The following is a 12,090-nucleotide window of genomic DNA, read 5'->3' as shown; positions in this document are numbered from 1 at the left end:
TCTGATAGTTATATGTTGTAAGTCGTTGTTGTCGTTTTTTACTTGCATCACAAATAACACCAATTTCAGTCTCTCAAATTTTGCTTTCAAAACTCTCTCTCGAAATCTCTCTGCTTCCGTTTTCTAAAATTTTATTATTGAATCGAGACCAGAGACTCGAACATACGTCGTTTGACGGTAGACAACGCAAGAACGAATTGACTTAACTCACTTGTTGTTGGTAAGTGAGCATCGTACAATCGAACTTGGCGAATTAGTTAAACGTTTATAATTAATAAAATATTCATTAAATAAATAAGAGTATTAGATTTGGTCTTAGTTTCCTAAATTAACTTTAATTTTTTTGGAATATAAATTCAATAGAATAAATTAATATTACAGAAAAAAAAATTGAAAACTTGTTTTTGTTTCTGAATAAAACTCAAAAAATAATAAAAAAAAATTTAAAAGTTAAAAAATTAAAAATAAAACGAAGGACAAGTCAAACATGTCTCTCGTACAAAACAACTCAAAACCGTTTCAAACTGCCCAAAAAGTCTTCCAAAAAAAAAAAAAAAAAAAAAAAAAAAAAAAAAAAAAAAAAACACAATGTTCCAAAATTATGAACAAAACAAATTAAAAATCCAACAACTTCAAGTTTTTTTAAGGTAATAGATAAGCTCTAATTTTATAATACATTTATTAATTTCATGTGCTCTAATTTTTATTTTTTAATTAAAATTATTACTAACTAATTTTTTTTCTTCAATTTTTTATTGATCAACCAATATTCTTTGTTAGATAAAACCTGAGTTTTACCGTTTTTCTTATTCACACGATTTCAGAAAATCGCCAGTTTAACCATTTGACAAATCACGTGGAATGGATCATCATAGTTTTAGACTGAAATTTTGTAGGGGTGGCACAGATTTAGTTGGTCACTCTCACCCAATTTTAGAATCCTTTTTACTGGATATTTGTTCAGAAAATAAAACAACCTGAACGCAGTCAAATTTAGAGTTATTTTTCTCTCTCCTTTTTGTTACGCATTTTCCCAATTTCCTCTCACCGAAATTCTGTGAAAACCAACATTCTTAACATTGAGCTATCGAAAGTCAACTTTAGTGATGTTTTTTTGCTTGAGAATAAATTAAAAAATAACGATCATCATCGTAGCTATTCATAAATTTTTTATTTTCATATACGTAAATCGAGAAAGGACCCTGATCTATAAACTAAGAGCCACACCCCACCATGTATTTTTCTAATACGAACTATAATCTAAAGATGTTAAAATATTAAAGCATTGGACTTTGAGTTATAATTTATAAGCAAATTGGTTGGAATTTAGGGTTTTGTATTCCGTACCCATTTTGAAAAATGATATTTAATGAGTCAAATGTTGCTATCTATGAGTCATTTGTTGAGTTTTATAAGGCCTTTTGCAACTGATAAGCTGTTGTCTTAGTTATCTCTTTAGACTTTTTCATATAAAATATTTTGGCTCATTTGGAGCCACCATTGATGAAATTGACAAATATGTGTGTTTAATTTGGATAATATCTAAATACGAGTTTGTTGACCTTAACGGGTGCGTAAACTTTTGGATTAATACTGTGTGCGATTAGGGACGTTAAGTCTTCAATATAACGAGATTCTTTTTAGAGGTGTTCATATGATCTGAGAACTCAAACAATCTGGATTACCCGACTCGAAAGTGTAATACTAGTTTGTTGATCTAAATGAATGCGGAAATGTTTGGATTAATACTATATGATTAGGGTTAAATCTTTGATATAACGAGCTTCTTTGTAGAGGTGTTTATATGGCTCGATTACCCAACCCATTTTATATTCAAAAGTGTAATACTAGTTTGTTGATTTAAATGGGTGCACGAACTTTTGGATTAATATTACGGGATTAAAGTTAAATCTTCGATATAACGAGTTTCTTTGTAGGGGTGTTGTGTTCATATGATCCAAAAACTCGACAAATCTAGACTACCTAACCTATGAGTTGGGTTGGGTTGATTTTTTTGAAAATCGAAAATTCAAGTCGATTTGCGGGTTGACATTTTTATTTTGTCGGGTCAACCTGACCAATCCAAAACTAGAGTTACAACTCAACCCTATCCTACTTCTACTTTTAAGATTATTATGAAGATTAAGAATATTTGACGCTTGTAACCGATACTAGTGATGCATTGTGACTTATGAATATTTGATATTTGAGTTTTATGAGATTTTAATTATTAACTTAACATGGACATAAATAAATTAAATTTAAAATAATAATAATAAAAATAAAAATAACTAATTGACAGAGGTGTGAACTTTATTTGAGTTACTCAGGTCACTAAGCCAACCACTCGAAAATTTGAGTTAGTCCAAAAGATTACTCCAACCCAATTCGACTTAACCCATGTAGACCCTTATTTTTTCGAGTTCAAACTCGAGCTTGACTAGCCATGAAAGAACTGACCACTGTTTGACAAGCCCTACCACATTAACAGGACCATACTTACGTCGACAATGACTAAAATTTTAATTATTTTAATTTAAGTTACTTACATTTAATTTACTCGAATCAAATCTCTATCAATTTCAACTAATTCAATTTAATCTCTTAATGATTATAAAAACATTTTCGTAGAACGGGAGACGTACAAGAAGCTTTTTGCTTTATTTTGTTTTTAAATAATAATTACGATTTAGGACTTTAATAATGCAAGTATGATGATATTAATCTCATTTAATTATCCTTTATAATCTAAAAAATATCTTCAACACGATAATCAATGTTTAATTAAGTGGGTCATTAACATAGTTTATGATTTATTTCATAAATTATTAATTTGATTCTCCTTCCCATATTTATATAATTTTATTCTAAAAAAATAATATGACGTCATTCGATTTAATAGATGGTTTGTTCTACGGAACAATGATTTAAGAAAAATAATATAAATGGGTGGGCCCACCATCCAGCGTGGCAGACACGTCACGATTGAATTATAATGAGCCGTACTTTTTATTGACTTTTATTCGCTAGTCTTAATGCCGTCTATTAAATCCATACTGTTAGATTGCGTTTCGCTGCCGATTTTGACAAAAAGGGCTCCAATTAATCATTATCAAAGGATATTTTGGTAATTGTCCTCGTTATTATTATTATTTTTTATTTTTAAAAATATTTCGATGATACATATACATATACATACATATATATATACATAAACATATACATATACATACATACATATATATATATATATATATATCTATATAATTGTTCTCGTTTTCATTTTTAGCGTATATACATCAACGATTGGGATGAGAGATTAAACTAATATCTCGGTTTTATTGTTCATGTAGAAATTATTTGGTTTTAATCATTATATTTTCAGCTTATTTAATAAAATTTTAAAATTAATTTTGGTGCTTAATTTATGATTTTTTTTTTATAAATATATTTATTGACTTTCCTTCTATAAATTTGGAAAATAAGTATTTTATGGAATGGAAAATATTATTCCTAATTAACCTTAAATACTAATTTAAAAAATTATTGAAAATATGAAAATTAAATTTAAATATTTAAAAGTAAGAGATAAAAGTTATATAGAATATAAAATATAGAGGCAAAATTATGTTTTTTTAAAAGAAAAATCTATAACATGAAGCTAAAAATTAAATTAATTTTAAAAATTTTAATTGTTAATATTGATAGATGAATTATTTAAAAATTACATCAAAGGCAATAATTGAAAATATTTAAAATATGTAATTAAAAATAAATAAATAAATACACTTTTTGAATAAGTCCAATTAAATACCTTCGTTATTTAAATACTTATGGAAAAAAATGTCCGATAAATAATATATATATATATATATATATATATATATATATATATATATATATATTATATCATCAAAGTTATACAATAAATAACAATAACAATAATAATGAGAAAAGATATTCCCTTTATAATAACAACAATAATAATAATAATAATAATAATAATAATAATAAAAAAAAAAGCTATCCAAATTTCTCTTTTTGAAAATCAATCATCAAAGTTATAAAAAAAAATTGGTTTTTATTTAATTTTAGGTTAAAAACATGCATTGACTTTTTTTTTTTTTTTGGTCTCTTTTTGGAAAAAATAAAATAAAATTTAGTCAAACTTATTTTGGTTGAATTTTAGTTCTAATATATATATTTATTGTGATACAATGTAATCCACTTCTTTATAAACATTTTATATTTGTGTCCTAAAAATAGAATAAAAAATTAAAGATGATTTTTTTTTTTGATTTTTAATAAAAAAAATCAAAATGTGATTTAGTAAAAGATACTATATGACCAAAATAATAATAATAATAATTTTTTTTTATAGAGATAAAAAAATCGAAATTTTAATAACCAAAATATAATAGTTTTGAAATTTAATGAAGACAAAATTTAAAATAGTTTAAATCATTTTTATTGTATTTAAAATTATTCCAATAAAATGATTCAAAATTAATTTTTATGGTGTAAAAATTGTGTTTAAAAATAAAAAGATTAAACATTACGTTATTTTAAATTATTAAATACATGTTTTAAATTAATTCCATGATAAAAAGTGATTTTGAAAATTTTTAAATTATTTTCGAATAGGCTATTTAACAATATAAATATAATTCGGAAACTCTTATATTTAGTTATAATATTAAATTTAAAAAAAAAAATCTGGAAGAAAGCCAAAAATATGATTGGCCGTTGGCAAAACCGTTGGAAGCGGGAAGTGAAGACGGCCACTCCCTACAGCTCCAACTGCAAGTAAGTATCAGTTAAATTCCTTATCGATTCAAATTTCTCCTCCAAAGCTCAAATTAATGCTTATTTCTTCAAGCTCATGCCATTTATGGCCCTCAACTCCGTCGACCCTTCTACTCCTCCGCAAATGCGAGACTCAGAACGACGTGAATCAAATCCACGCCAGAATCATCAAAACCGGTCAGTTCAAAGATTCTTCCCTCGTAACCAAAATTATTCTCAATTCAATTTCTTCCCCCAACAGACCGCTTGTTGAATTCGCTCGCTACGTCTTCTTCACTAGCTATGCTGTTCAAAGAATTCGTCGGAATCATTTTGTTGACGATCCCTTTCTATGGAATGCTGTAATCAAATCGTATTCGCACGGGAATGATCCTATTCGAGCTCTGGTATTGTTCTGTATGATGCTTGAGAATGGATTTTGTGTTGATAAGTTTTCGTTTTCTTTGATTCTCAAAGCATGTGCTCGGGTGGGTTTGGTAGAGCAAGGGAAGCAGATTCATGGGTTTTTAATGAAGTTAGAAATTGGTTCGAATTTGTTTCTTCTTAATTGTTTGATTGCGTTGTATATACGATGTGGGGAAATTGAGGTTGCACGGCAGGTGTTCGACAGAATGCCAATGCAGGACTCTGTTTCTTATAATTCGATGATTGATGGTTATGTGAAGTGTGGATTGGTTGATTTGGCTCGTGAATTGTTTGATTCTATGCCTTTGAAGGAGAAGAATTTGATCTCTTGGAACTCAATGATTGGTGGGTTTGCACAAACGAAAGATGGTGTTGAGTTAGCATTGGAACTGTTTGAGAAAATGCCTGAGAGAGACTTGGTTTCTTGGAACACAATTATTGGTGGATTTGCTAAATGCGGGCGCATGGAATTTGCGCATCATTTGTTCGATCGAATGCCTAAAAGGGATGTAATTAGTTGGTCTAACATGATCGATGGTTATGCGAAGTTGGGTGACATTGAGGTTGCAAGGAACCTGTTCGATGAAATGCCTGAGAAAGATGTGGTTGCTTATAATGCCATGATGGCTGGCTATACTCAGAATGGTTATTACACAGAAGCATTAGAAATATTTTATACGATGCAGCGGCAAAGAAACTTATCTCCCGAAGAAACGACGTTGGCGATTGCGTTTTCAGCTGTTTCTCAGTTGGGACACGTCGAGAAGGCTGAGAGTATGCATAGCTATTTAGTAGAAAATGGTTTTTCATTGATGGGGAAGGTTGGTGTTGGCCTTATTGACATGTATTCTAAATGTGGTAGCATCGAGAATGCCATGTCGATATTCAGAGGCATCGATGAGAAGGGTATCGACCATTGGAATGCTATGATCAGCGGAATGGCGAGAAACGGTTTGGGTGAGTTAGCCTTCGAGATGCTGATGGAGATGCAGAGGCTTTCCGTGATACCAGATGATATCACTTTCATCGGCGTGTTGAATGCTTGTGCGCATGCCGGGCTGGTTAAAGAGGGGACGATTTGCTTCGAGTTGATGAGAAAAGTACACAAGTTAGAGCCAAAGCTACAACATTATGGATGCATGGTTGACATCCTTGGCAAAGCAGGGCTTATAGAAAGAGCATTGAAATTCATAGAAGAGATGCCCATTGAGCCAAATGATATCATATGGAGGACTTTGCTTAGTGCTTGTCAAAACCATGAAAATTTTACCATTGGAGAACCCATTGCCAAACATCTTATGAGGATGGATTCTTGTAACTCGAGTTCGTACGTTCTTCTTTCGAATATTTATACACGTCTCGGCCTGTGGAGCGCTGCAAGCAAGGTACGAACAATGATGAAAAAGAGGAAGTTAACTAAAATTCCTGGCTGCAGTTGGATTGAACTTAAGGGAGTAGTTCATGAGTTCTTGGTTCATGATAAATCTCATCCCCTTGTTACTGAAATATACTTTGTTTTGGATGGATGTGAAACATCAAATTTGCACGATAGATGGTAAAACTGTAAAAAAAGAGTTCTCTGATTGAATAATTCATTTGAACTTACCGTAAAAAAAATGATTTGTTTTCACCTTTGTTGAAAATAACCTAACAAAAAAGCGTTATCGTCCTAGATTTAACTCTATTGAGATTGTCAACATGATTGTGCGACATTTACTTTTGCCCTGAAGTAAGTTAATGAATTAAAACTTGAGTCGTTGTTGGCACGAGTGACATGCTTAAGCCTCTGACTCCATTCTTAAGAAAGTGTTTGGAAAACGGAGTCAGAAAAATTCTTTGACTTTCCACAACATCTACTTTCAAAACCAATTTGATTATAGCTCGACTGGTTGAAACATATCTCTTCGATCAAGAAGTTCGAGGTTCATGGTAAAATCATGGACCATGGTGCCAATTAACAAAGATTGTTTAGACTTTCCTAGACATCTTCCATTTTCAAAACCAACTTGATCATAACTCAGACTTGTTAAACCATATGTTTTCGATCAAGAGGTTCGAGGTTCATGGTAACATCATGGGGCCATAGTGCCGATTGTCGAGACTTTTCATAACTTCTGTTTTCAAAATTAACCTAATCATAGCTCAATTGATTAGAACATGTATTCAACCAAGAGGTTCGAAGTTCATGGTAACATCATGAACCATCGTACAAAACTAACCTACCTGATCATAGCTCAAGGTTAAAATATATGCTTCGACTAGGAGGTTCGATGTGGACCATTGACCATGATGTCAATTAGCAAAGATAGTCGATCGTTCTAAATTATTATAAATTATAACAATTAAATTGTTACATTTATTTAAAAAAATTATTACAATTTTGAAATTAAAAGAAAGTGTAGAACTAAGAAATGTTCTTCTTTAAGAAAAAAAAATGAAAAAATTTGAAGGGAATTCTGGAGAATAAGCGAAGGTGGAGCGCCGTCTATGGTCTGTGAAGAACCATGAGAATTTGCAGCGAACGGCGTCGTTTCCTCTTCCTTCTTCCTCTTCTCTTCTTCATTCCTCATCTCCTCTCCTGTCAGTTTCTCGACTCTGAATCTCTCATATCCCTTCAAGCTTTTGCCATTTCTTGTTAATCCATCTAACGTTAAGTTCCTGATTCAGTTCTAGAGTTGCATCGTGACCTAACCTTGCAAGATCATCCCAACAAAAGAAGCAAGAAATTCGACCATTTGGTTCTTGGCCCTGCCGCCGGCCAAGGCCACCCCGATCGGTTGCAATGCTCAGGTTCTTATTCCTCGCATTCTTTTCATGCTCTAATGTCGACTTAATTGCATTAAGTTTTCTTCCCTTTCAATTCGGATTTCTTCACGTTCGATCCAATTATTAGTTGGTTGAAATTGAGCTTCTGGTTAGCGAAGTGATGGAATTATATGATTTCGTCCTCGTAGAATGGATTTTCCTTTAGAATTTTGAAATCGTGCTCTAGTTTCAGGCTATTTTGTTGTTCTTTTACTGCAAGTATAAGATGAATGGCTTTGTAATGTGCTTCCTCTCAATGGATTTGGATCTCGCTACACCGTCTCCAAGTCCTAACAACCGGTACACCATAGTTGGCCCAACTCAGTCCTCTCGTACTAGGGTTGGCTCCTCAGCAGTTCTCCCTATAACATCAACGGTAGATAGGAACCGAACTGTCTCACAATGTTCTAAACCCAACTCACATACCACTTGAATTGGCAAACAACCAAACCCTTGGGACCTTCTTCAACCTCGGATGTGATGAGTTGATATCGAGGTGCCATAATTTGTGCATTGACGTTGTGTGGATAATTATACACACAGAATTACAGTTGTTAAACCCTAGAATGTTAGCTCTGTTATTGCCTCGAGCTTTTGTTAAACCCTAGAATCTTTGTGTTTTGAATGTCTGTACTCTGATTTTTGCAGGCACCAAAGCCCTCAACAGCACTCACTTCCCTACAATTCCTCATTCGGCCAATACTGAGGACAACATTCACTTTGTAACTGTCTTTACCGTTTATAATGCTTCTCAGGATTCTAAAGTGATTAGCAGATCAACTGATGTTGTAAAAGTCGGGGATGCTTCATATAATAAAGTGGAGCGGTCGATGGCAGTTTTAAACGTCTTCATCGACTTCATTCAGGTATTAATATGCCGATTTTTCAATCAAATTTGGTGGGCTGCTAGTTGGAAGTTATAGAGATTGATATTATGGGTTATAACTTGTAATAACATGAAAGGAGGCCTTGTTTCACCTGCAGTTTTTGAGTTAGGGAGTAGCTCTTTCGTATGTAATTCTTTTTTCAGTTTCACGGAGTAACTAGGTTGAGAGGAATATGACAATGTAACTGCCTAAGCCCACCGCTAGCAGATATTCTCCGCTTTGGCCTGTTACGTATCATCATCAGTCTCACGGTTTTAAAACCCTAGGGAAAGGTTTCCACACCTTTATTAGGAATGCTTCGTTCCCCTCTCCAATCGATATGAGATCTCACAATCCACCCCTCTTGGGGACCCAGCGTCCTCGCTGGCACACCGCCCGGTGTTTGACTCTGATACCATTTGTATCATTCCCCTCTCCAACCAATGTGAGATCTCACATACAGGTTTTAGAAGTGACGGCCGTCTTTCGGGGTGATTTGATTGTTAGCTAGGCTGAAAACCTTTCTCCGGTTTTTGTTTGCAAAAAGTTCGATAATAGTCTATTAGCTCTTATTCTCGTTGATTAGATCCTTTTTTTTTTTGCATCAATAGTATAGATTTTTGTATGGACTCCATGTTAGGATTGTTCTTTTTATGCCCATGTACATATAAAAAAATATAAGAAGAAAAGATATGGAGCATCAACTTGGTGCTCATAATATCTTTCTCGATATTTTTTGTATAAATCAGAGATTTTTTCTCTTTAACGAAAGTAGCCAGGCAGATTTAGATCGACCGAATCTACTGCCTAATTGGTTTAGCTTATCGATGTCCTTGAGTCCAATGAGGATAAAGAGAATAGCCCGGCTTGTTTAACATTTTATAGGAGTGGATAACAGCGGGAAAAAGCATATTTAACTCAGAATCCAGCCCTTTGCTTCCTATCATAATATTTCTCGTCTAATCATATCATACAAATTGCAGGTTTCAATGCCCCAGAGTAATGTAATAATTTTAACCAATCCAGCTTCAGATCTACCGATACGCAGAGATGGAGTGGCTGTGTATCCAATACAGGGTGAATATTCACGAGACACATTGATGCTTCAAAGAATCAGGTCTTACTTGGTAAGAACATATCTCATTAACATATAGGTAGAATACTCCCACTGGAGTTTTATAGTATTTTCCTCAAGATTTTTTATCAGAGATTCCTCAGAATAATTTACTACTTATAATAATATCCGAAAAGGCACATAATATGAAGGCAATGAATCGATGATGGACATTATTATCTCTTTCACTAACTTGCAATTTGTTGCTGATGATTGTAGAAGATAATATTTTTGATTTAGAGGGGTAAATGGAAATATTTTGGGAATACCTTCCTCCTGAAGTTGGTTATGCAATTATGCAGAGCTTTCTAGATGCAAGACTTGCGGAGCAACGGCGGGGTCCAAAAAATACTGATCATTACATCTTCACGGACTCGGATATGGCGGTGGTCAGTGATTTAGGAGAAATCTTTCAGAAGCATCCAAATTTTCATCTGGCTCTCACTTTCAGAAATAACAAAGCACAACCGTTGAATTCAGGGTTTATAGCTGTGAGAGGTACTGAAGATGGAATTCTAAGGTATATGTTATGCACTATATATCTTTACTTTTTTGCATTGATTCATTAGCCATTTATTTAGTGTGATAGTTCTTATTGACTTGATACCGATGTGTGAAGGAGGTATATGTTATGCACTATATATCTTTACTTTTTTGCATTGATTCATTAGCCATTTATTTAGTGTGATAGTTCTTATTGACTTGATACCGATGTGTGAAGGGAGAGAGTTTTTTTACAAATGTTCAATAGTTTATTGAAATGGAGAGTGAAGGAGTGTTTTTGTAACCGCCCAAGCCCACCGCCAGCAGATATTGTCCTATTTGAGCTTTCCCTCAAAGTTTTTCAAACGCGTCTGCTAGGGAGAGGTTTCCACGCCCTTATAAAGAATGTTTTGTTCTCCTCCTCAACCGACGTGGGATCTCACGGTTTTTTCACAAATGTTCCATAATTTTTAGTAAAAAAGAAAATTAGGGGTGGGGCTTTTAAGTCTTGGGTCTATCATTACATGTTTCCATTGATGAAGCTGTTTACAGAGTTTCTACTGAAGAGTTGGTCTTGTTCTGAGTTGTAGTGATTTTAAAACGTAGACTATGATGCAGGGCTAAGGCTTTTCTCCAAGAAGTGCTGAAGATATACAGTTCAAAATTCATGAAAGCATCACGAATGCTCGGAGATCAATTAGCTCTTGCATGGGTTGTGAGGTCAAATCGTTCATTTGATGCAAGGAAGTTCAGCAAACCAGAAACCTTCATAGAAGAAATTAATGGCGTTTCGGTACTTTTCTTACCGTGCGCCTTGTACAATTGGACACCTCCCGAGGGTGCAGGTCAATTCCACGGCATGCCCATGAATGTTAAGGTATCATAATACCTGAGAAATCAACAATTTAGAAGAACGAGGTAGAATTTAGCTGTAATGTTCATAATTTTCTTAACAAAAAATGCAGGTGGTTCATTTCAAAGGATCAAGAAAACGGCTTATGCTGGAATCTTGGAACTTCTATAGATCCTCTTCCAGCATCTCGGACATGTTGTGCCTCATTTTAAGCAGTGGCCGAACGAAGTATGATTTTTAAACAAAGGTTAGAGCTATTGTTTTCTCTCTTTTGTTAGCCTCCAAATCCATTTTGAGGGATCTTCTTCTTCTTGAGATTATTATTCTTCATGAATTGTTCAAAAGCTCTGTACATTATACTTTTCTTTTTTAACTAAAAAGTTTTACATTCTTTATTGAATTCCCCAACTGATTTGTATTTTCTTTTAGAAAAGAAGTTACAGAAAAGATTGATTGATTATTTAGTAGATGACTAGTTTTGTATTGATATTCTTTTCGTGTAGGTTTTTGCACTTTCAAGCCAAATATTTTACCAAGAAAAAAAAAAAAAAAAAAACAAAAAACAAAATTTAGATTTCCACCTTTTGAGATCACAAAACCCTATCTTTTTGCCACAGAAAATTGAAAAATTAATTTAGATTTTTTTATTTTCTTCTCTGAGCTTCTGCTATGTGATGTTATTTACAACATAAATGTAAAAATGGTTAACAGTTAATACCATATATATATATATATATATATATATAATATGTTTTAAA

At 32.9% G+C, this 12,090-nt stretch overlaps 2 protein-coding genes across 2 annotated transcripts; both read left to right on the top strand.

Annotated features, from left to right (window-relative positions):
* The first annotated feature begins 4,734 nt into the window (after nt 1–4,734).
* LOC111472705 (pentatricopeptide repeat-containing protein At2g45350, chloroplastic) lies at nt 4,735–6,800 on the top strand. The gene is made up of 2 exons (XM_023118327.1): nt 4,735–4,806; nt 4,880–6,800. The coding sequence occupies exons 1-2, from the start codon at nt 4,736–4,738 to the stop codon at nt 6,768–6,770; spliced, it is 1,962 nt and encodes a 653-aa protein (XP_022974095.1). The 5' UTR covers nt 4,735; the 3' UTR covers nt 6,771–6,800.
* Nucleotides 6,801–7,641: 841 nt separating this feature from the next.
* On the top strand, nt 7,642–11,744 carry LOC111472707. Its single transcript, XM_023118329.1, has 7 exons — nt 7,642–7,791; nt 7,879–8,001; nt 8,665–8,882; nt 9,866–10,009; nt 10,299–10,516; nt 11,098–11,356; nt 11,445–11,744. Exons 1-7 carry the CDS (start codon nt 7,716–7,718, stop codon nt 11,571–11,573), a joined length of 1,167 nt encoding a protein of 388 aa, XP_022974097.1. The 5' UTR covers nt 7,642–7,715; the 3' UTR covers nt 11,574–11,744.
* The last annotated feature ends 346 nt before the right edge of the window (nt 11,745–12,090 follow it).

The sequence above is a fragment of the Cucurbita maxima genome, unplaced genomic scaffold, assembly GCF_002738345.1.
Source record: "Cucurbita maxima cultivar Rimu unplaced genomic scaffold, Cmax_1.0 Cma_Scf00085, whole genome shotgun sequence".
Classification (NCBI taxonomy): Eukaryota; Viridiplantae; Streptophyta; class Magnoliopsida; order Cucurbitales; family Cucurbitaceae; genus Cucurbita; species Cucurbita maxima.
The sequence above is the reverse complement of the archived record's forward strand: the minus strand, read 5'-3'. Positions and strand labels throughout refer to the sequence as shown.